This window comes from Alternaria incomplexa (assembly GCF_024043165.1).
Source record: "Alternaria incomplexa strain BMP 0042 chromosome Unknown scaffold_1, whole genome shotgun sequence".
Lineage (NCBI taxonomy): Eukaryota > Fungi > Ascomycota > Dothideomycetes > Pleosporales > Pleosporaceae > Alternaria > Alternaria incomplexa.
Genome location: NW_026249850.1, coordinates 630654 through 654259, shown reverse-complemented (window position 1 = coordinate 654259; position 23606 = coordinate 630654). Strand labels below are relative to the sequence as shown.

Sequence of the window (23606 nt, the reverse complement as noted above, 5' to 3'; positions counted from 1 at the left end):
GGACCCCACCCTCGAGCTCAGCCTAGCAAGCCGGTCGCAACTGCACCGAAATAATTTCTGACTCCACAACTCTCTCCAGAATTTACCGACGACGCCTGAACGACTGTGCCACGCAGAAACACTATCGTAGACAAAGCGACTCGTATAATACAAGGAACTTGACATGCCGCCAGCAAGAGGAGGACGAGGTGGTGGGCGCGGAGGTTCGCGCGGAGGTGCCTTCAATCCCGCGCGAGGCACCGTGACGATTGCGGGAACGGAGCTCAACTGGGATCTTACTGGCCTCGACATTCAGAAGGGCCCTGCCGAGCGCTTTCCAGTGAGCATCTCCCTTTCTCCGTCGCATACCCATCAGCCGTATCGCGACTGCTCTGCGCATGTTTTCTTTGGCATCGCGCATGTCTACTAGCTCTGCGCATGTCTATATAATGTTGTCGCAACCACTATGCCTCGCCAATCGCAGTCGCAGTCGCAGCAGTCCACCAGCACGATACCGAAGAGCGCATCCTTGATTCACCCACTAAGCCATACGCAGGAAGCACCACCTCCCCAAGCGCCTCCACCAACCGACGATGAGCTAGCCATGGTAAAGCACCACCTCGCAGTCCGCGACCGCATCCACGAAGGCCCCTTCTACACGATCCTGAACGACGGCATGAAGAACGGACTAAAGCGCAAGGCCAACGAGCCCGCCCCCACCGAAGCCTCTCTTTTCGACCCCTTCACCGGCAACCAGACCTACTCCGCGAAATACCTAAAAGTGCGCCGGCGCCTCCCAAAGCTAGACGCACGACCATACGGCAAGTCTCCACGAACCATCACAAGACCGTCAATACAGAACTAACACCCCACGCAGTCGTCGACCTCTTCCCCACCGAACTCCGCACAACCCTCACCGGCACAACCAGCACCAGCACCTCCAACACCAAAAAGCCCGCCCGCCGCACCCTCGCCGTAACAAAAGTAAGCAGCGTTTCCCAAATCGAGCGACTCATAAAATCCGAACAAGAGCGCACCAACGAAGCCGAAGCGCGCGCCGAAGAAGACGACGACGACGCCGAAGCCGAAGACGACGAGATCGACGAGGAGAAGCCGGATGCGGTTGATGAGGAGGACAATTGGAGCGCCGCCAGTACGGATTCGGAGGAGAGCGACGACGATTATAATGCGGAGCAGTATTTTGATAATGGCGAGGATGAGGATATTGATGATGCGGATCCGTATGAGAATACTTATGAGTAGGGGGATGTTGGTGGGAGGAGAGAGGATATGCAAGAAGTGTAGGCATGAGATACGGCGTATGGATGGATGGCATATTGCGGGAAACAAGCAAGCGAGCATGACAGGCGTTCAGTTGAGTAGATACCCAAACTTCATTTTTACACAGCCAGCTTTCAATCTGACTCTGAGCCATATCTTTTACCACCGTGTAGTGATTACAAACTCGCCGTAGCTCATAGTTTCTCTTGAAGCACATGGAAGTGTATGTCATGATGGCATGTACAAGTTTCTCATTCTGTTCGTTGTACGGTCGAGTGCTATTTACGTTGGCTATCTAAGCCCAATCCATCTCATCTCATCTCATCTCATTTCCCTCCAATTCATCACACATCCCCGTTCGTTCAAAAAGATCCGTCCCGCAAACGCCAAACGGTAGAACGAGGGTATGTGCAAGCAAAATCGCTAGATCAAAACCAAAAAGGACATTGGTCGAAACCATCAAGAACATTCCTTCCATCCCTCTCAAACCTCGTCAATCCAGTTAATCGCATAGTTTAGCACGGCTGCAGATAGTTCGACGGCACAAGACCAGGTCGACCCGTATTGCCCACAGGTTCAGCCTCCCACCACCCATCATCCTGCAACCTAAGCACAGCCAAGATATCGCCCTTCTGGAAGCCCAATTCCTCTGGGATCTGCGCTGCATACGAGTACATCGCACGTGCTGTCGTGATCGTTAGCCGAAGTCCCTCATCATCAATGTCAATGGTAAAACTTACAGTAGTTCAAGATAACCCTACCCTGGCTATTATAATTCTTGGGTTCAGCCAAACTCTTGCTCCTAGCTCGCGATTCCGCTCTCACGGAGCCAGCACCAGACCCGCCGCTGAAGCCGAATTCACTTCCTGCGCTGCCACCGCCCATGTAGGAGCTTTGCGGGCGGGCGGTACTAGCCGTACCTGGACGAGCTGAACTGGCTGTCGTGGGCCGGGCGGAAGAAGCAGTACCGGGTCTACCACGTACGCTGCCTCCGTATTGGCTCCCGCCGTAGACACTGCCGTCGCCGCGCTCACTGCCTGCGGTGGAGAGTGCGAGGGCCATGCCGCTGTGGGAACTGCTGGGTCGTTCTTGGGATTGGCGGAATTGTGGATTGGGGCTTGCGGCTCGCGAGACGGGGGCTGCTCGGGATGCTGGGCGCGATTGCGATTGCGCGTAGGCTGGTTGAGGGGGCTGTTGTGGGGGAAGGGGCGAGGCAGTTCGTGGGGTGGGGTTGACATTGGGAGATGGGCCACGGTTCGAGGAGTACGAGTTACGTCCTACAGGTGTACCGTATGCTTGTGCAGCGGCAGTAGCTGTTTGTGCTCTAGGCCTGCCCCCAGCATTTGATGCCGCATATGGGTTGGGCGATGCGGTCCGGCTGAATGAATTTGCGGGAGGGGCTTGTTGTTGAGGCCTTTGCTGCTGCTGCTGTTGTTGCTGCTGCTGTTGCTGTAGCCTCGATGCCGGTCGTGGCGTTGGTTGTTGAGCAGGTTGCGGCCGTTGTGCAGGCTGAGCTGCAGGTTGTTGACGTGGAGCGGGTTGCGCTCTGGGCGCAGGCTGCGATGCTGGTGGTTGCTGTCGTTGCGCAGGTTGGTATGTCGAAGGCGATGATGGCTGTGATTGCCCTCCAGATGAGCGGTATGAGTTCTGAGACGTATTGAGGGTTGGTCGAGGACTGATAGCTCGGGGTGGTTGCGCTGGAGATGCAACACGTGGGGGCTCTTGCTTTGTAGGGCTGCGACTGGAGGATCGAGACGCCTGACTTCCGTTGAACATGTTCACTTTTTGATTGACATACATCTGAGTCGTCTTCTGCATAGCGCGCGAAGTATGCGCTGGCTTAGGAGCGCCCAGGTGAGACATGGGTGGTTGTTCGCGCGGCTGCTCGCGAGGCTGGGGAGGCGGCTGCTCGCGTTTTGGCTGCTCGTATGTTGGTGGAGGTGTGCCTCGCTTTGCAGCGCTCAGGTCGACGTTAGAAAGGGGAGTAGGGGCACCACCTGCCAACTTTGACCCGACAGCAGGTGTGCCCGGAGCAGGCGTTGCGAGACCATGGTAACGATCGGCAGTCTGGCGAGAAGAAGCCTGCTTGCGATCATCTGGCTGCTGACGAACAGAGGTCTGCTTAGTGACACCTCTGAGCTCCTCAAGAGCCTGCGCAATTGGATCAAGATCGTCTTGCGACTCTTCCTGCTCTTGTTGCTTCTTCTTGTCCGGCGAGGCCACGTCGAAAACGTTGTTACCCACGTTGAGCTGGAAGTTGGCACGAGGATCCGCTGGTTCAGGGCTGGGCGAGGGAGCGCGATTCTGTATAGCATTGCGAGGAGTAGCTCTAGTAGCAAAGCTCTTGGTAGGGCTGGTGTTCTCCTCCGTGTTCCTGCGCGCGGGAGGTGCCCATGTGTTGCGGTTGCGATTGGCAGGGGTAAGAGCTGCTGGAGTCTCGACTTCGTGCTTGCTCTTTCTCCGTGCGAAGGGGCTGTTGAAGAAGCCCCTCTTCTTTGCCACAGAGCCTTCTTCAACCGGACTAGGTTCAGGCAATGGTGACTGTGGCATTGGCTTGCCAGGAGATGCGGAACCACTTGGAGGCTCGATGCTAGAGAAAGACGTGGGGTTGGAGTAATCGCTCTGTGAATCCCTACTGGCAGGTCGAGCGGGACTTGGGATCGAGCTGCGATCAGACGGCGCATCGATGCGGCAGAACTGTGTCATACCATCCGCAGGATAGTCGTTGTGTGGAGCTTGACTCTGCTGGTATTGTTGACGAGCTTGTTGCTGTGCCTGAACCAATCGAGGATCTGGCTGTACTGCGCGTGCAACTTGTGGGGATGGAGGGGCTTGCTGTGGCTCTGGTTGCCTTGGTGGCTCCACATGTTGTCGCAGAGGTTCAATGTGGTGTTGTTGTTGTCTTAGAGGCTCGATGTGCTGCTGCTGCTGTCTTGGTGGGTCTGTATGTTGTCTCAAAGGCTGCACGTGCGGTTGGGGCTGTTCTGCGCGCTGCCTCAGCGGCTCGACCTGCTGATGCTGGTAATCCCCATTTGATCGGGATTGGGCACGCGACCGGGTCGATTGTGCGTACTGTCGGGGAGATTCTGCCTGTTGGTGGGGAGACTCTCCACGCCTGCGGGGTTCATCCATGAGCGGAGGCGGTGGTTCCACTGGCTGTCTGAATGATTCTACAGATTGTCGAGGCATATCTATAGACTGACGCTGTGGTGGACGGTCCAAGGACTGTCGCGGTAGTAGATCGTCAGGAGCGATCGGGCGTGTTTCCTGTGGGAGACCTAGCTCTCGTACTAGTGGGTTGTTTGGATCGTGATGCGAGGAGAATGTAGATGGCGCTGGTGATGAAGCGCGGTAGGATGGGTTCAAGGTCCTAGCAAACTGGGCGACTGAGTAGTTCTCGTCCTCGTCAACCTGCGATGAGGTCTCGGCGTCTCCTCTGCAGAAGTTGATGAACTTGGGAGGGTCGGGTATCTCCTGGCCAGTGCCGGACTCCTTGATGAAGCCGCTGATGTCCTTCTCTACGTCGCAGTCCTCGAGGGACAGGCGCATTTTCTCGCATCCGGCATCGTCGCTGACGCATACTGTGGAGGCAATGTTGGCGAAGTTCCAGAGACTGCTCTTGGTGTAGTCGATGCGCTCCTCTTCGAGATCCTGGAACTTGTCGCAGGCGGCCTTCCAGTCCCTGTTCCATCTGCCAGTGGTCTCCTCGAGCACCTTGACCGCGGCTTCGTATTCGCTGCTGGTCGTCGCCAGATTGATTTGTGTCTTCTCCAGCTTTGCCTTGTTCTTCCGCTCCTCGTGTCCCATGACCATGTGCGCCTGCGCTAGGAAACCCTTGATCTTGAGACAGTCCTGCTCGTACCGGTCGCGTGCCTTGTTGACAGTGGACGTCTGCTGCATCTTCAGCTTGAGTAGCTTCTCAATGCCGTTCTGTACGATCTTCCTGCGCTCTTTCATTCCACCAGCGAAAGCGGCTAGTGGCTCTTCTAGCTCCGTCTTCATCTGCTGTGCTATGCTCTGGTGCGCCTTGCCCATGGACTCGACCTCGGCTCGGATGACATCGCACGACAGTCGTAGGGTGCCGGTTTCGCAGGATCCCAGGGGCTTGCGCGATAGATTTAGGAGTTTCCGCGAGTATTCCTCTTCGATTGCTGAGCGGGCTGCGTAGAAGTTCTTGAGTTCGTCGTTGGTGACCTTGGCCGCATGCATGCGGTCGAGCATGGGACCGACGCCGGCGTCATCTTTGCCCCAGAAATTGTTGGCGACTGCAAACGTCAGTATGGGTGGAGTAGAGGGAGTAGGCAATTCACGTACACGATAGGGAGACCGAAGGCGGCTCCGTCGCTGCACCACCCATGGCGCGTGTGTTTACTGCTTCAGCGAGGGAAAATTGAGGGGGCGGGCAGATTGAGCGAGAAAGCGAATGCTCGCATGTGGGTGGGGGAAGAATATGGGGATATCGGATATGCAGTCGAGCGACTGAGCCAGGTGTTGACGGTAAACCAGGATGTGCTGGCGGTGTACAGCTGTGTTGACGGCCAGCAACATCACCTAGGCGACGCGAGCGCCGAGGGGTACCTAGGAGCGCTAACCCCAGCACTATGACGAACCACCGCGTGCAGGTCAGCCTATCACCCCTATTGATACTTCGGCTTGTTATTGGGAATATTCTTTTCTTGTGCTGCGTTTCTTGATGTGTTCGCGCGGACCAATGCATCGCGTGGCCGTGTGAGAACCATCGTCATACTGCAAACAAGCAAGCCGGCGCAAGGGGCTGCGTCGGGCATCAGCTCAATGTCTCCGAGAAACATACTTTAGCAGAGTGCATGGTCAGTTGTGTTAAGCTGTTGGGTGCTGCATGCAGAATATGCATTGTGCCTGCCGTCTATACTGTTGTGGACTGGAAGTCGTGCAGCTGCAGTTCGCTGAGGATGCCCTTGACTGCATCGACGACAGCTGTGGAAGAACCATTGACAATCTTCAAGTCATGTGATAGAATACGTCAAGTCAGGGTACCCTCGCTGATGAGTGATGGATGTGGCATGGGAATTGGACAGGATGGACACAGTCATGTCGTTAGGCTGAGTGTGGGGTATCAGCAGCAGGTAGCCTGGAGCCTCATGAGCAGCTCCATCGTCGGAATGAGCGCAATAGTGGTATCACGGAAAATGAATGCCAGTCACGAATAGAGAATGGAATCTCAGTCAATGCATACACATGCCCTTCCAAGATTTCGTGGTGTTGTTGCTCTGTCAAACGTGTCAGGTCTACTAAACTCTGCCAAGAACATCGCTTTCCTACACGGGCGAGCGTGAACACCCATCCAGTCTATCACCACGCCCACGCCATCACCACCACCCCTCCCCCGCCTGCCACGCGCTACTCATGGAAAGACGCTTTCGATGAGCCAGCAACACCCCTGGGGCCCGAGACCAAACACAAGCACACGTCCCACGCCCATCTCGACCGCAATTGCCCACGACCAGCGCAACTCCAGCACGCCCTCGCCCAGCAGCTCGCGGCCCAGCCAGTCGCCCGCCGCCTCCAACTTCCCCTCGCTGCCGCCCGCGTCCGTCTCGCAGCGCCTGGTCCGCAGCCGCAAGTCGTCGGCCGCCTCGATAACTTCGTCGCCCTTCCCGCCCGCCGCAGGACAGCAGCTCCCCGCCAGCCAGCTGCTGTCCTCGAGAGGACCCAGGACCATAGCGCCCCACGCTGCACAGCACCTGGCTTCCTCCGCCGCAGCCGCTACCAACGGCGCCGGTGCACAGTCAAGTAGCGGCGGAGGAGCCTCCAAGCTTGTCCGCGCCTCGCCCTCGCTCTCCACCTCGAGCACCACGGGCTCCCCCAGCACCGCCAGCAACCCGTCCGGCGCATCCTCGCAGAACCTGTCCCGCATTGTCATTGCCCAGATATTCCTGCTGCTCAGTCAGTTTGGCCCTGTAAAGGACGACAAAGACCGCGCCAAGTGGGACACGCAAACCGAGCAGATCAGGAAGGTTCGTTGTCCCATCGCCCCTCCCCCATTGGTACTTTACTGACGCGCCGCCAGCTGGTCGACTCCAACGGCATGGAGGTCTTTTCGAAATACTTCCGCCGCGTGCTGCAGAACAATGCAGCCACCATCTTCGGCACCGGCGCCCGCAGCGCCGACCCCAACGGCAGCTACCAGATCCTCCTCACCGAGGTGCACAAGATACGGAAGGAACCCGAGCAGGCAGACAAGATTGCAGAGTCAATAAGCTCCAGCGAGGGCGACCTGTTCCGCGACTTCGACCTGTCCGCCTTCATAGCCCACTTCAAGCTTGACTCTGTCGCAAAGACGATGCTAGCTCTCGCTTGCAGGAAGACAGATCTCCGGAGCAAAGGTGGGCTCTCTCACCTCCCAATCGACTCTCACGCTAACTCTCATTAGCCGATGTCGTCCTCTCCACCGTCGGCGACGACCTGCTAATGGCCATTGCGCAACCCACCCAGCCAGAGGACATGAGCCACGAATACCTCGCCGCCCTTGTTGAACGCCTCCTACAAGACCCGCCACAGGGGTGGGACGAAGAGAAGAAGATGAGCCTCGCGTACGCCGTCCAGATGCGATACCAGCAGACACACCAACAGATCCCCGGCATCGTCGAATCGAAATTGATACTTGTCGAGCTCACGGACGGCTCGCGGAACCCGCTAGTCAAGCTTGTACGACAGGCAGGTCCGCAAGGCACAGCTACGGTGGAGGCATGCAAAGAGGTGCTCGCGTCGGCTGAAACGCGCGACATCAGCTACCAGCAAGTCGCGGCGGTGCTCCTTTACCTCGCCCTCTCCACTGGATACAATGCCAAGAACTTCGTAGCCGCACTACGCGAACACCGGACCGGACAGAGAATAGATTGGCAGGACGTTGTTTTGGCATTCGACCGCGATCACCTACGCATCGAGCGCCACCAGTTTTTGGCCATCTACAACGCGCTGCTCCCCGTCGCCCAAGACAATGAGAAGTTCGACATACAGGCACTATGGGGAGGACAATGGCAGCACGACTTGACGCAGCTGTACTTTGTAGTTGCTTTCCTGTCTTCTACGCGACAAGAGCTCGACGTGACCCAGATTCCCAGGTTGCGCACTTCCTATTCGATGAAGACATTTGAGAACGCCTCCGACGACGCCAAGTCATTCGCAGAAGAAGCCGTCAAACATCCCTTCGTTTCGCTCGACGCGACCGCCGCGCTATTCAACATGATCTTCCAGACGTCCGAGACATATCACACCGCACAGCTCATGGGCATACCCGACTTGGTGATTAATCCACACACAGCGGAGTTCCTGGTAGCGGCAGCGGCAGTACCGAAACCCTGGGGTGCCTTGCAGGAACAAGCACTGAAACAGCTGTTTGATCCTTACTTCCAGAAGAAGCTGCCCATATACAACTTTGTCCTCTATGGTCTTTGGAAGCAGGATTTCCAATGGCTTACAGATCGCTTTGTTGACGCGTACAACGCCGATTCGATGACCCTCACCCTGGTGCTCGAGCACGCCGAGACGAACAACTGGTTAGAGCAACTGATTCGCAGTAATACTGACATCAGCTTGGACCTGGCTGCACAAGCTCATGCGCGCGGCAAGTTTGATCTCCAGCCATGGCTGGAACAGACCTTCGACCAGGCAGGACCACTATTCCGTCGCATCCTGACTAACTTTCTGAGTGCGCGGGCTGCGGAAGAGATGCAACGAGCACGAGACGACCATCTACCTCTCAATCTACCGCTCGCAGTGAAGACAGTATATCCATTACTTGGATTCCTCTCTGACTGTGGTCTACCCGAGCCGGAGCTGCTGCCCCTCCAAAGGAACTGCATCCAGGCGTACCCGCGATTAATCAACTATGGTGAAGGCGTGGATGACATCATCGATGCCAACGGGCAAAATGGAAACTCGCTTCCAGACGATGCCGACAAGAAGATGCAGGAGCATTTCAAGAACATGTACAGCGGCGATAGCGACGTCAGAGACATCATCTCGGCACTCAAGAAGTACAAAGAATCGCGCGACCCCGCAGACCAGGAACTGTTCGCGTGCATGATTCATGGCCTTTTCGACGAGTACAACTGCTTCGGGGAATATCCTCTAGAGGCCTTAGCCACGACTGCTGTGCTTTTCGGGGGTATCATCAACTTCAACCTCTTGTCCCGAATTGCACTTCAGGTTGGATTGGCTATGGTTCTAGAAGCTGTTCAGGAATACAGACCCGAAGACAGTATGTACAAGTTTGGTCTCCAAGCTCTGATTCATTTCTCGAACCGACTTTCTGAGTGGCCCAATTACTGCGATCAGCTTCTCATTGTCCCTGGGCTCCAAGGAACTGAGATTTTTATTAAAGCTGAAGAAGTCGTAGGTCAGCAGCTCGGTGAAGTGAACGGTGACGGTCACAACGGCATAGGCATGACGAACGGTAACGGTATCGATGAAGCTCTGCACCAGGAGCCGGCTGTACCCAAGTTCTCCTGCCTCTACGTCGATCCCCCTCTCCGCCCTGAGCTCTACGAGGACCCAGATGAGGACGTGCAGGACAAGGTTTTGTTCGTATTGAACAATGTTTCCGAGCGTAATCTGCGCGATAAGATCAACGACCTCACTGAAGCCGTCGAAGAAAGGCATCACCAATGGTTCGCAAACTATCTCGTCGAGGAGCGTGCCAAGATGCAACCCAACTTCCAGCAGCTGTACCTCGATATGCTAGATCTCTTCAACGACAAGACCCTCTGGGCCGAGGTGCTCCGTGAGACGTACTCAAGCGTCATTCGCATGCTCAATACCGACTCCACGCTGGGCTCCACAGAGCGTGGTCATCTCAAGAATTTAGGCTCTTGGCTTGGCTCATTGACAATCGCCCGCGACCAGCCGATCAAGTTCCGTAACATCTCGTTCAAGGATCTGTTGCATGAGGGCTACGACACCGATCGTCTTCTGCTTGTGATTCCCTTTACCTGCAAGGTACTTGTACAGGCCCAAAAGTCTACAATCTTCAAGCCCCCCAATCCTTGGCTCATGGAAATGCTGGGAGTTCTCATGGAACTCTACCACTTCGCCGATCTGAAACTCAATCAGAAATTCGAGATCGAAGTTCTCTGCAAAGGCTTGGAACTTGATCACAAAAACATTGATCCTACAAACAGTATCCGAGGCCGACCACCCGCGGATGAGGAATTCCTGGGATCCATGGTTACTGATGGAATGGAAGCGTTTGGCGATCTTTCCATTATGAGCCTAAACCGTGGCACCCGAGGCCCCAACGAGCGCTTCTCGTCAGCGGCTATCACCGCGGCTCTGCCCGACTTTACGAACCAGCTCCAATACCCACCTTCTGGAAACAGTGCGGTCCCTCCAGCGGCACTGAAGAAGATCTTCCTCACTGCTGTCAACCAAGCCATCCAGGAGATTATTGCACCTGTAGTAGAGCGCTCCGTTACTATTGCAGCCATCTCGACATCGCAGCTGATCAACAAAGACTTTGCCATGGAACCAGACGAGGAGAAGCTACGCAACGCGGCACACACTGTTGTAAAGGCTCTCTCCGGTGCTTTGGCTCTTGTTACCTGCAAAGAGCCATTACGCATGAGCATTCAGAACAACATCCGCGTTACCGCTCGAGACCTCCCCGATCAAGCTCTTCCAGAGGGACACATCCTCATGTTTGTCAACGACAACCTCGATTTAGTCTGCAACACGGTCGAGCAAGCTGCTGAGATGTCGTCTCTTGCAGAAATTGACATGCAGATTGAGGATGCCGTCCGCGTCCGTCGCATGTTCCGCAGCTCTCGTCCAAATGAGCCTTTCAAGGATGCGAACATCAGCCCATGGGCATTCTACATCCCTGAACCGTACAAGCAGATGCCTGGTGGTCTAAATCGCGAACAATTGGCCATCTATGAGGAGTTTGGTAGACAGTCACGTGGTGCTAGCCACGTTAACAACGCCTCGCAAGACGGTGGGCGACAGCTCCCAGACGTTCTCCAAGATCAATTTGCGGCGGTACCGAACCTCCCAACTCCGGGTGCTGCGCCGGCAGAGCCGCGTCAACCAACACAGCAACCCCGCCTACAGAGTCTTCAGACACCCCATGCACCCTTGGCGCAACAACAACCCAACGGCTACATGGAGGCTCCAGGTCTAGAGCGCGGCCAGCGAGGTGTTGAGGATCTACTCCTTGAGCTCACTCGCGTCATCAAGGAGGCACCAGAGGAACGCATCAGCGAACTTCAGCCTGGTAACAGCACTGTTCACCAAGTCTTCGATCAGCTCATCACAAGCGTTGAGTATGCAGGACCCAACAAAGAGACGTGGGCTTTCCGCATTGCAGGCCAGGTCACGAACCACCTCTTCTCCGACTCTTTGAGTCGTTTGGAGGTTGAAGTCATGGCGCATCTACTGAGCCATCTCTGTCAATTGTCCGTCCAGACTTCGCGGCAGGTACTCATGTGGTTGGCGACTCTGCACGATGATGACAGGATCTTCAAGTCCACGGTCATGATCGCTCTCATGGAGGTCAGCCTGATGGACATGCACCGTCTTAACACGACTATCGCCAAAGCCATTCAAGAACGACGCGTCGCTGCAGTAGAGATGTTGTCCAGTTTGATGGAGGAACTCCTACTCAACGACCACCCAAGTGCGTTCCGTGCCGACTTCGCCATGTCAATCGACGCTCTTACTACCTGGCTAGCAGAGGACCCATCCTTTGAGCTTGGAAAACGCGTCATCGCCAACCTGCAGGCATCCTCCAACGAGTCCATGCTTACACCGCCGCCCTCTGGACACAAGGATCAGCTTGAGTATGTGTTCGATGAGTGGGTACATCTCCAGATGGAACCCATGCCGAAGAAGACGGTCGGCGCTTTCATCTACCAGCTCCATCAACAGAAAGTGATGGAGACTCAAGAGTCCTCAGTTGCTTTCATCCGCACCTGCATTGACTCTTCAGTGACTGCATACGAGCAGGAGCACTCAGTGCCGTACGGTAACGGTAACGAAGACATTGCGACTGTCAAGATTGATGCGCTTGGCCGGCTGGTCGTCGATCTCGTCGTCTACCAGGGCGAGCAAGACGGAGCTGTCAAAGAAAGCAAGGCTAGGTACCTGGATCAGATACTCGTCGTGGTAGTGCTCGTTCTCTGCAACCACCACAGCACACGAGGCGATGCCTTCAACCAGAAGGTTTTCTTCCGCCTGTTCTCTGCCATCCTTTTCCATCTGAACGATGCAGTAAAGGAAGAGGCTTTAGCAGACCAGAAGGCCGATGTCTTCCTTGCAGTCGCTAGGGCTCTGTTGGTCATCCAACCCTCGCACATCCAACGATTTACGTTCTCTTGGCTGGCACTAGTTGCTCATCGCATCTTCGTGCCTGCCATGCTGGAAGAGGGCCAAGGAGACAAGCGATGGGACGTCTACGCTCAGCTTGTGGAAACACTCTTGATCTTCACCGGGAAGCTCATCAAGCCAACGGGAGAAACTGTCATGGCTGAACAGTTCTACCGCGGTGTTTTGCGGGTTCTACTGGTGATCCACCATGATTTCCCCGAGTTCCTAGTCGAGAATCACTTCCAATTCTGCAACAGCATCCCTATGCACTGCACGCAACTGCGCAATCTCATTGTCAGTGCCTACCCTTCCACGATCCTTGAGATGCCAGACCCATTTACGGCTGGGCTCAAGGCCGACCGACTTGAGCACGACCTTCAAGCACCAGTCATCCGTGCCGACATCGCGCAGGTACTCTCCGATGCGGGGATCAAGGGTGCTATAGACAACCTCCTCAAGGGCTCGGACCTAAAGAACCAGGACGTCGATAAAGTGTGTCAAGCTGTTTATTACGCAGAGGCTCAGTCGCCAGCTTTTGAGCTCGTTTCAACTACCGCAAACCCAACGTTGATACATGCAATTACCCTTTACATCAGTATCTCGTCTCTAGGTACCGGCCCAGTCAGCGTACCGATCTTTGACGCGGAGAGCCCAGCCACCAAGGTCATCGAGAGGCTCGTCAAGGACTTCCATCCCGAAGCCAGGTTCCACTTCATTAGCGCCATCGCCAACCAGCTCCGCTTCCCGAACACGCATACTCACTTCTACAGCTACACGCTGCTACACCTCTTTGGACCCCCGAACGACGATTCATTGGCGTTGGAGATTCAAGAGACGATCACCCGAGTTTTGTTGGAGCGCCTGCTGGTCCACCGTCCTCACCCATGGGGACTCATCATCACGTTGTTGGAAATCCTTAAGAACCCAACATACACATTCTGGGACTTGCCGTTTGTTAAAGCGGCTCCTGAAGTACGTAATCTTCTTATTACTCTTCTGTCCAATCATACTGACTCGTCTTCTTTTGAAGGTTGAGCGACTTCTCAATGCACTTTTCACGCATGCACAGTCGAGCCCGCGACCGCTAGCTTAGGCAGCTGGTGGCAAGATCTCGACGTTTTCAGCACGAGTGTACCTCCAAGGCACCAACAACCTTCCGCCGTTCTTCATACGCCCAGCGTAGTCCGACGGTTAGTGTATCTCTCTTAGGATCGACCACACGGCCGTCATCTCTTTTCCTTCTCGGTGTAATACCTTTTCTATACGCATCACTCGGCGATTTCTCAACCGCTTGCGGGATCACGACTCATTGGGCTGGCTGGCAAAACAACGGGTCAACGATAAACGTACGTGGGACGGGGAAAACCGAGATGAGCATGGTGGGCTAGGAAGGGTGACGAACGCTCAGGGTTTTCTTGGTATCGTTTTCTCAGTCTTTTGGTTCATGATGATACAGAAAAAGCAAGGGAGTTCTTCGGAAATCGTCTTTGGGTATCTCTAATATCCGTTCGTATATGTCTTTGCTGCGCATTTCATGTAGAATAAGCATTGCTCGGCGAAACTTGTACTGGGGACGGGATGGATGTAACTGGGTGTGGTTTCGAGGCGCGAATGCTCTTTACTTTCTCCGTCATCGTCGAAGTGCATACATTGTAGGATATCATGAATGGTGTTTTCTGTCTTTATTGTCCTGCATTTCGAAAACGTGTTGTCATGGTGATGCGAGCACAAGGCATTGAAAGGATGCTCAGTGAAGGTGAGATGAGATGGCTATCGCATACCGCAATCGTTCTCTTCTTATCTCGGTCTATTGGATATGAAGGTGCGTTATCGACTTCACCGCCGATACACCGCGCGACAAACGCACGTCTTGACAACAAACAGATATTCTCGATACGTTGCCGGAGATGTGAAGATGTTTAGGGAAGGTGAAATAGGATAGCTCCCACGCGCGCTATCGGCCTCTTCGCGTCCCCCAGTCGACAGAGAGCGGCGCGACAAACGCACGTCTGGAGAACAACAAACGGCTATCTTCACTCTCACTACTCACTGCTCCTCGTCGCACAAAGGGCCCGAGCTCCCCACGCGCTCTCTCACCTCCAGCTTTTCTTCACCTCGTTTCCCTGTTCTCACCCACACACCTTTTACCTTTACTTCAAAATCACTCGAGACTCACGCGATCGCAACCGCAATCGCAATGGATCAACCAGCCTCAGGCAACCACCATAACGACGACGCGATGGCAACATTAGCTGACGCCAAGCCGACCGCTTCGACCGGCTACCCGGTCGCGTATTTCCTTTGCGATGGTGTCACTGAGAAGACGCTGAAAGCGAGTCCCAACCATACTCACCACATACAAGCCCCACGCTAACTCCAACCTCCCGCTCCAACAGACATCTCTCATGCTGTCCCGCGTGCCCAAGCTACGCAAAGCGCGCATAGCAGGATACCGACGTTCCGTGCGCTCTGGCGACGGACCCAACACGCTCGCATTCGATGCGGTAAACTTTGGTGAGTGGAGCGGCGAAGAAGTTGTTAAAGGCGTTGTTTTTCAAGCGTTCAATTTGGAGGAGGAGCGTCGTGTGATTGAGTATGCGGGCGGTTCGGGAGAAGTCAAGCAGGTGGTCATGAAGGTTGCTTGTCCGAGTGTGCTGGGCCTGGCGGGGAAGATGGAGACGGTGTTGGGAAGGATCTTTGTTCCTGAGGTACGTCGAACTTTTCTTTGGCTCTGAAGAGGGGGTGGAGGCTGGCTGGTAAGTTTGCTAATGTGCATAGGGCGATGGCGATACTCTTGTCGGGAGTGAGGACAGTAACTGCAGCACGATGGCTGTGGATGGAGATCGCAACGAGGACTTCATCGACGAGTTCAGTGACGAGGACTTCTCCGAGACCAGCTCGCAGGCTACCGTCGAGGGTCACCCCACTCCACGCATCTCACCTTCGATCTCGACTCTCAACGACGCGGACGTTCCGCACCGATCTCTCGATGACCTTCCGCTTTCTGCCATCAATGAGCACCCGGCGGACTCGATGATCGAAACTACGGACTGGGCGGCCACAAGACAGGTTGAGACTACGGAAACCAACCAGATTGAGGAGCCTGAGGAGATTCAAGACGGCGAGGAAACCGAGATCGAGGAGTCCGACGAGTCCGAGGAAGATGAACAGGAGACTGAAGGCACTCAAGAGACGGAGGAATCCGAGGCCACCGAGGACAAGACCGACACCATCTCCATGAGCTCGACCAGATCTTTGAGGCCATCAGATTTCCAGAGGTTCCTCGGAGCAGAATCCGCACGTGCAGTACCCTCGTCGCCTTGGCAGCCAACCGTCCCCTGGGAGAAGAGGACTGCGCTAGCACCTGTCCGCAACGAGATCGTCCGTACCCCTAGCCATTTCAGCGGCACTGAGACCAGGAGACGCAAGACTAGCGACAGTATCAAGTCTCTCGTTGATCATTTCGAGAACTTGTCGCCAATGAGTACGCCTACCAAGGACAAGTTCGGCAAGGAAGGTTCCATCAAGGACGGCTCTCTCAAGGAGGGTTCCATCAAGGACAACTCTTTCAAGGAGGGATCTGTCAAGGGCGGCTCTACCAATGACGCCAGCAAGGACGCCGACAAGGGTGTCTAGGTGACGCGAAAACTTCGCACACTACACAGAAAGAGTATACAGAAGCACGCATTGGTACTGCTACGTTCTTTGAAACAAAAGTTTCTTTGGAAGGAGGATGTATATACGGGTCTGGATGCGGGAGGATTGGTATACGAGGGACTTTGTGTGTCTACTCAGTGAGAAGGGTTTCGGGGCCTTACTTGTATCTCTCTGGCAGTACCACGTGTACTCTTGCCTGATTGCTTACTTACATGCTTGCTCAAATGCTTGCATTCACGGTTGTTTGTTGGTGTCAGGCTCGGAAGATGATTGGGGCATGATGGTTGATGCATGATGGGCAAGCATGATGGAGGATAATGTACTTGCTCGCTTGCTTTCAAAAGACACTGTCACCGTACCCTACTCTACTTACTCTGAACTCTTATGTGAAGTCTATGTATTATTCAGGAAACTTCAAACATTTCGTGCAAACAGAGGCTTCCACATAAGATAAGACTGATTGCTTGCTTAGGGTGATGATACCACGACAGATATCAAGAGAAAAATTTGATTGTAAAGATCTACAAAAGAAGAGAATACGACTACCGAAAGTATCACCCACCAGAAACAATGAGATCAACCCTGCACCAAGGCTTAAGTCCATAAGTCTACCACTCTAAGCGCGGCTAAAGCACTTAGTAACCAACTCGCGGTCAGTGGAGCCGTTAGGCGTCAGACCAAGCACATAGCTCTGATCGAACGCACCAGCCGACCAGCCAATGTAACCAAGGTAAACATCGCTGTTCTTGTTCAAGCTGTCAAGCGCAGCGCAAACATCCTTCTCGCACGACGCAGTGTTGCCGCCACCGACCTCAGACAAGATAGCCTGACGCTTGTTGTCGCGGAGCCAGGTAGCGAGGGGGACGAAGGAGTCCTCAACATGGTCGCTCGTGCACTCGGCGTGGGTGCCGGAGTTGTCGCTGTCGAGATAGCGGTGGACGTCGAAGATGAGCTTGTCAGTCGTGCCGTCGGCGTCCTTGACCTTGAGGAGGGAGGGGCCGCTGGCGGTGGGGAAGGTACCGGCCGATGTGTAGTCGGTACCTGGGAGGAGAATCATTTGCGACTTGGCGCCGGCCTTGCGGATGGCGGTTACGGCCGCCTGGCACGAGTCGGCCCAGGTGGACATGGTGAGGTCGTGGGGCTCGTTCATCAGGCCAAAGGCAACGTTCTTCTCGGATGCGTACTTGGTAGCGATCTTGGTCCAGACATCCGCGAATTGTGCGTTGGTTGGGCCGCCTTGGCCGACGATCTGGCCGTTCCAGCGGGCGTAGTTGTGGAGGTCGAGAAGGCAGACTGCGCCGGTGGCCAAGCAGCCTTGGACGAGCTTGTCGTAGGCAGCGCTGACGGTGGCGTCGAGGTTACCACCGAGAGTGTTGCCGGTCAGATGCTGCCAGCCGATGGGCAGACGGTAGATGTTGAGCTTGTCGTCCTTGGTGAAATGCTGCATCTGGGCAATTCCGTTCGCACCGGGGTCGACGTAGGCTCCGCTGCATGATCCAGATGTGTCGCATCCGAAATCGAAACCAGCAATGTTCATACCGGCGTACTGGGTCTTTCCGGAGCTGGCTGCTGCGTTGGCAGCGACGGCAGCCTTGCTGGGGGCGGCAACAGCTACTGCTGCTGGAGAAGAGGTCTTAGCAGCGGGTGCCTTGGTGGCAGTCATCATGGTTGTAGGAACAGGGCTTGCTACAGGACTTGCTGCACCGGCACCGGCACCAGGAACACATTGAGAGTACCAGTCGTTCTGGACCTCGCAGTGGTATCCGGAGACACATGCGGTGGCACCGGTGAAGCCCTTTCCACCACACTGTGTGTAGGCTGCGCTCTGCGCAGCGTAGGCACCGCTTGCTGCTAGAGCAGCGAATGCGAAGGAGTAACGAGCCATTGAAGCGAAGTTTGGATGAAGGAAGTAAGGAGTTGAATAGATGAAGGAGTGACAATGCGATCTAGCACAAGAAGAAGTAAAGGACTGAAACTTCACAAATGTGATGGAGAACTATAGAGAGGGTGGGTAGGTAGCGCTTTTATCATCTCATGGTAAGAGTAGGTACTCCAAGGGTCACGTCCTTGCGCTTCCAACCCGTTCGAGACCTACATTCCAGAAGACGGCGTGGCGGCACGTAGTCTCCGCATTGTTCCCACCGTTTCATGATCATTACCGAGAAGCTCGGTGGTATTGAGTGGCTGTGAGCAAGAAACACGGGAGATGGGTCGCTTCTACAACGTTCCCGGCATCTGGAGCTGTCAGTGCTGTCATCGGAGCCTTCGGAGGGCGGCGGCTAGTCCAAGCGAAATGGTCGACCCGCTTTTTGGCTCGCTTTCGAACCTGGTGAGCGGTTTCGAGCCCGTTCGTGGTGCTGGAGTGAAACGACTAGGCTGGGTTTTGTGGGGAACGGCGTAATGTTTCTTCATTTCGCCAAGATGAGAGGGGTGTGACAAGCTTCAGGATTCACGGAAAATAGAAGCTTGGTATGCTTGTTCAGAGACGCATCAACGTGTTGGAAGGCTTGTTCTGAGAGGCGCAAGGGAAGAATATCTGGTTCTCGTAGTTCAGTAATTAGGATGTCGTACGTCTTTGCGACGTGGAGTTGGATCGTCAAAGGCGTGGGGTGAGCCGCGGTCCAGGTACCGCCGGGTTACAACCGGTGGAAGAAGTCGACATCGTGGAGTGCTTAGTTTGTTTTACAAACGTGCACATTCGTAACGGGTAGACAGCGATGATCTCATGTCATCATGCCGTACGGAAAAATTACGCGTGCTTCGTGGCTGCCATTCTGTTCATCTTTCTGGTGTCGCCTTGGGAATCTGAGACATCCTCTACCGATCTTCATCCTAGGCTTCAGAGCGTGCCGATGCGCAAAGAAGTATTCGGACAGATTCACACATGTTTGTGATGTCTGTACTCCTTAGGTGCGATTCCTTTTCCTCTGCTGACCTTGCCGCCTGTCCTGGAAAGCATCTATGCCGTCGGAAATAACATTACCACCCGTGCGCCATTATCTTCTTTTTCTTCATCGTTGACGTCGTCTATTCCCTCATCTCCTTGCGTTGGTAAGAACCCAGCCGCAGAGGCATCAGGTTTCGCCTCCTCATCGACCACGTGCTGTTTCCTCTGGTTAACGCCTTATCCTTCTACCCGTTCACCTTCAGCCGTTGGAATGAATGGCTGATTTTCCATCGATGATCGCGTTCGTTTCGTGCCTCGTTTGTCAGTGCCGGCACTGGATCATTGGCTAAGGGCTGACAAGGGCTGACAAGGGCTGACAAGGTAGATTGAGTGCGCTTAGCATCTCTTTCGAATATCTCATACCTGTCATAGTTCAACATTCGAAGCTTGCTTTCCAGAAAGAACACTGTTCTCAGTGGAAGTAACGGGGTTGCGAAGAGCTCAACGGCAGTCGTGTCGAAGATGATGCGGTCGAAGATTCGGGGCGACAGCCTAGTTCTTGAAGCTATCGTTTGTCTCTTCAATTGATAGACAGCTCGGGAAAGACTAACGTTTACTGTCATGTTGATCAGCATTTTGCATATGCGATAGGTCTTTCCGTCGGATTTGATCTGGCATGGATATGGCAAAACCTTCACAGCTTGGATGCCATTGAAAGCCGGTCTGCAGAGTGCAGATCGCAAGGCTATGTAGTGTTGGGGCTACACTCATCGACTAGAGCCCTTGAATAGAGTAATCTTAAGCCTGGAGGCGTATGTCGCTGGTGTTCGTTCGGTCCAGCAGCCAGCATGACGACCCCGCCTTTCCAAGAACAGTTAGCTTGTGTAACTTGGCAGCCATCCACATGCATTATAGTGAATATAATGCGCTTCCTAGCCTTACGACACTTATCTTCCTTCCCCCTTTTCGCTCTCAAATCAGAGTGGGTTGCGTAATCGACAAGCAGGTCCCAAGGCACATTCAGGATATCCCAAAAACAAGCCAATGTCACAAGCCTCGCCTGCTGCAACCATCAATCGACCTTACTTGACGCCATGCCTACGGTCGCTATCAAACCTGGTGCGACAGTATTTGTGACAGGCGTCAACGGGCTCGTCGGAAGCCATATCGTCGATCAGCTCCTGAAGAAAGAATACAATGTTCGCGGTGCGGTGAGAGATGCCGGGAAACACAAGTACATGATGGAGTACTTCAACGATAAGTACAAGAAAGCGAAATTTGAGTTGGTTGAGGTACCCGATATGACAGTCGAGGGATGCTATGATGACGTTGTTGATGGTATGTCGAGACGAGACTCATTAGTGATAGCTTGAACTCCAATACTAAAGAAAATCGATTTGTAGGTATTGAAGGCTTCGTCCATGTCGCATCGCCGATCGGAGGCATTTCCGACGTCAATGAAGCGATCTCGATTACCGTGAAGGCAGGTCTAAACGGCCTCAAGGCTTGTGCGAAGGTACCCTCATGCAAAGGCTTCGTCTTCACCTCGTCGTCCCTTGCCGCGACGTTTCCTCATCCCAACGTTGAATTCTCGATCGATGAGAACACATACAATGATGAAGCGTTGAGGATTTTGGAGAAAGAGCCAGGTAAACCAGGACTGTTTGTTTACGCGGCCATGAAGACCGAGACCGAGAAGGCGATGATGAAATGGATGGAAGAGAATCAGCCTAGCTTTGTGTTAAACCGCATTGTAAGTAGAAAGTCTAATGCTCTAGAAAGGCCATTGCTAACCCCAAATAGTTGCCGAACGCCAATTTTGGCCCTGTCGTGATCCCCGAGCATCAAGGCTTTCCTTCAACCATCGGTTGGGCCCGTGCTGCATGGGAAGGCGAACAGCTCGACTTTTGGACCACTTCCGTTGGCCCGCAATGGTATGTCCATCCTGTTGACTGCGCGCTCCTGCACATCTCCGCGCTGATTCACAGTGATGTTAACAATGAACGTCTCTTTGGGTTCGCGGAACCGTGGAGTTACAACCAGATGCTGGATATATGGCGTAAGCTGTATCCTGAAAGGAAGTTTCTCGATAATATCGAGGGCATGGGTGTTGACCGAATGAGTTTACCCAATGCCAGAGTTGAGGAAGTCATGAGCTGGTTGAAGGGACCGGGGTCGAAATGGGACAGTCTTGAGAAGGGTGTGCAGGAGATGACTGAAAACTGGATTTGACAGCCCCTTATTCTTTGAGTCGCTAGATATGCGACTATCATCAGCTGTGTAGTTCAGCAGGCTTACCATGTTGGCAATGAAGTCATGTCAATCCACATTCCTCGAACACGTCCCGATCACATCTTCTTCCGTCTTCCAGTGGGTAAAATCCTTCTCGTTTTCGAGTCAAACCCGCCCATATCATGAGATTCTTTGCGCAACAGAGGATGGAAGATTTTGGAGCGCGGCCGCGGTGACCAAATCCTACACATCAAGCCACTAGAAGCCACGACAGCTCAGGGCGCAGGAAAATTAGACCCTTGTCCCCCGCAGAAGTAACCTACGATACGCGGGGAGGAAAGTTGGGGTTGGCGACAGCAGGTTGCCAAGTCGTGGGGTTATTCGTGGGAAAATGTCACCAAGACGAGGCGTTCACTTGGCGACGCATCTCATAGTCTGGGGATACATCGGTTAAATCTGCGCCAAGTTTGCTACACCACCGTTCTCGCATCGCCATTCACGGAAACAACCTGGATGCCAGTTCTTCCGCTGGCTTGGAGGCTGTAATACCGGGGTAGCTTTGTGGAAGCTATGGCCTTGTGCAGCTACACGAGCATATGGAAAACGGTCGCGCCAGGGTTGTAAGTGGAATCGCGTGGGAACAATGCGCGTGATGAGGCTTCTGGACGGAAGGAGAGCTGGGCGAGGAGGTGTTGTGGGTGATATAAAAGCTAGGGCAGCTGCGAGCAATGCAAAGTACCTCTCCTGCATCTCGACAGTCTTCAATTGGCCTAGAATCTCAGTCAGAAGAGCTCAGATACCCTTATACTTCACAGCCAGTCGTCGCGATGAAGCTCTCTACCTCCGTTATCCTCCCTCTTCTTCCTGCGCTCTCATCGGCAGCAGTGATCCGTCGTCAGAATGGTGATGGACCGCAAGGAGGCGCAGACTCCACTCAGGGCGATCTCGGTGCACGACCCCTTCCACGATTCCCTTTCCCGGTTACCAAATTCCCGGTACCGACTGAGACGGTTGTCCTCAACGAGACCATGTACATTCAGCCCGGCCAGGTCTTCGATGGGCAGATGAAGCGTTATGAGCGCGTGGAAGGCTCGTGCAACGAACAGGCGGAAGGAACAGACGCCGATGCTGTCTTCAATCTTTTACCTGGTGCCACAATTAGGAACGTGGTCATTGGAAAGCACCAAAGCGAGGGCATCCACGCGCTAGGCGATGCATGGGTCGAGAATGGTAAGCTTCGAGACCGGAGGTGATCTGACCAGCATACTAACTTTTTGTCGTAGTCTGGTGGGAGGACGTGTGCGAAGATGCCCTTACGTCCAAGGGCCTCAACACCCAGCTTCGCGTTATCGGAGGCGGTGCTCGATCCGCAACCGACAAGATCTTCCAGGACAACTCGCTAGGCGGAAAGTTCAACATCACTGGGTTCTACGCCGAGACTTTCGGCACCTTCTACCAGTCGTGCGGCAACTGCTTGAACCAGGCGAAGCGTAATGTTACCATCCAGAACGTCATTGCCGTCAATGGCACCAGGATGGGAATAGTAAGCCCCCCAAAGGTCCTCCTCTTTCATTATCTTCTTATTAACACATGGGTAGATTTCACCCAACTACGGCGACGAGTACCGCATCAAGAACGCCCAGGTCGTAGACGTCGAGCGCTGGGTCGACAAGGAGATCGGAAACAACGTTCAGACCGTCCCATACACTGTTGGAACAGGTCCAGATGAGAAGTACGCGCTGTACAACTTGACACGCGACCACCTTACCGACTTTGAGGGCGAGATTCTGAACCAGTATGTTCCAGAGAACCCGTACGAGTGGCTGGAGGAGTTCTGGCCCGAGGGTACTGGTGCCGCGAGGAAGTAGAGCGCGGTAGTAATAACCTAGTAGATATAATCAATAATGAGAGCGTTCATCGTGAAAAGGCTCCGTCGATCAAGACTCGTATGCGTACTTGCCGGTTGCCGTGCATTCCCGCCTCTTCTGCACTTTACGATGCGGTGTGGCGTAACGGTAAGTAATACGCGGCTGACGGTTGCGGAAGGCGCATTAGCATTGAACAAATTTTAACTCAATAGGCGCCACTAAGGAGTACTGTGGACGACGAGAGATGCGATAAGAGATGCGTGCGCGCGTGCAGGTGTTCGTTGCCCGTGAAGATCAAGCTTGAAGCGGACAAGGGCTGCGAAAGCACAGACGTTCCGACATCCGTCCCGCCCCACCTG

The 23606-nt window shown here is 54.3% G+C and overlaps 7 protein-coding genes across 7 annotated transcripts; 5 read left to right on the top strand and 2 right to left on the bottom strand.

The window, feature by feature from the left end:
- Positions 1-163: 163 nt before the first annotated feature.
- J4E90_000226 (uncharacterized protein) lies at positions 164-1242 on the top strand (the record flags this gene model as incomplete). The annotated part of the gene is made up of 3 exons (XM_051429823.1): positions 164-319; positions 536-800; positions 857-1242. 3 exons carry the CDS (start codon positions 164-166, stop codon positions 1240-1242), a joined length of 807 nt encoding a protein of 268 aa, XP_051295310.1.
- Positions 1243-1775: 533 nt separating this feature from the next.
- J4E90_000225 (uncharacterized protein) lies at positions 1776-5617 on the bottom strand (the record flags this gene model as incomplete). The annotated part of the gene is made up of 3 exons (XM_051429822.1): positions 1776-1945; positions 2001-5525; positions 5575-5617. The coding sequence occupies 3 exons, from the start codon at positions 5615-5617 to the stop codon at positions 1776-1778; spliced, it is 3738 nt and encodes a 1245-aa protein (XP_051295309.1).
- Positions 5618-6662: 1045 nt separating this feature from the next.
- Positions 6663-13696, top strand: J4E90_000224 (uncharacterized protein; the record flags this gene model as incomplete). The annotated part of the gene is made up of 4 exons (XM_051429821.1): positions 6663-7256; positions 7310-7625; positions 7673-13575; positions 13634-13696. The coding sequence occupies 4 exons, from the start codon at positions 6663-6665 to the stop codon at positions 13694-13696; spliced, it is 6876 nt and encodes a 2291-aa protein (XP_051295308.1).
- A 1312-nt stretch (positions 13697-15008) lies between these two features.
- Positions 15009-16239, top strand: J4E90_000223 (uncharacterized protein; the record flags this gene model as incomplete). The annotated part of the gene is made up of 2 exons (XM_051429820.1): positions 15009-15311; positions 15382-16239. 2 exons carry the CDS (start codon positions 15009-15011, stop codon positions 16237-16239), a joined length of 1161 nt encoding a protein of 386 aa, XP_051295307.1.
- A 637-nt stretch (positions 16240-16876) lies between these two features.
- On the bottom strand, positions 16877-18145 carry J4E90_000222 (uncharacterized protein; the record flags this gene model as incomplete). Its single annotated transcript, XM_051429819.1, has 1 exon — positions 16877-18145. One exon carries the CDS (start codon positions 18143-18145, stop codon positions 16877-16879), a length of 1269 nt encoding a protein of 422 aa, XP_051295306.1.
- Positions 18146-20241: 2096 nt separating this feature from the next.
- J4E90_000221 (uncharacterized protein) lies at positions 20242-21379 on the top strand (the record flags this gene model as incomplete). Its single annotated transcript, XM_051429818.1, has 3 exons — positions 20242-20485; positions 20551-20900; positions 20951-21379. 3 exons carry the CDS (start codon positions 20242-20244, stop codon positions 21377-21379), a joined length of 1023 nt encoding a protein of 340 aa, XP_051295305.1.
- Positions 21380-22206: 827 nt separating this feature from the next.
- On the top strand, positions 22207-23247 carry J4E90_000220 (uncharacterized protein; the record flags this gene model as incomplete). Its single annotated transcript, XM_051429817.1, has 3 exons — positions 22207-22609; positions 22663-22922; positions 22978-23247. 3 exons carry the CDS (start codon positions 22207-22209, stop codon positions 23245-23247), a joined length of 933 nt encoding a protein of 310 aa, XP_051295304.1.
- Positions 23248-23606: the final 359 nt, after the last annotated feature.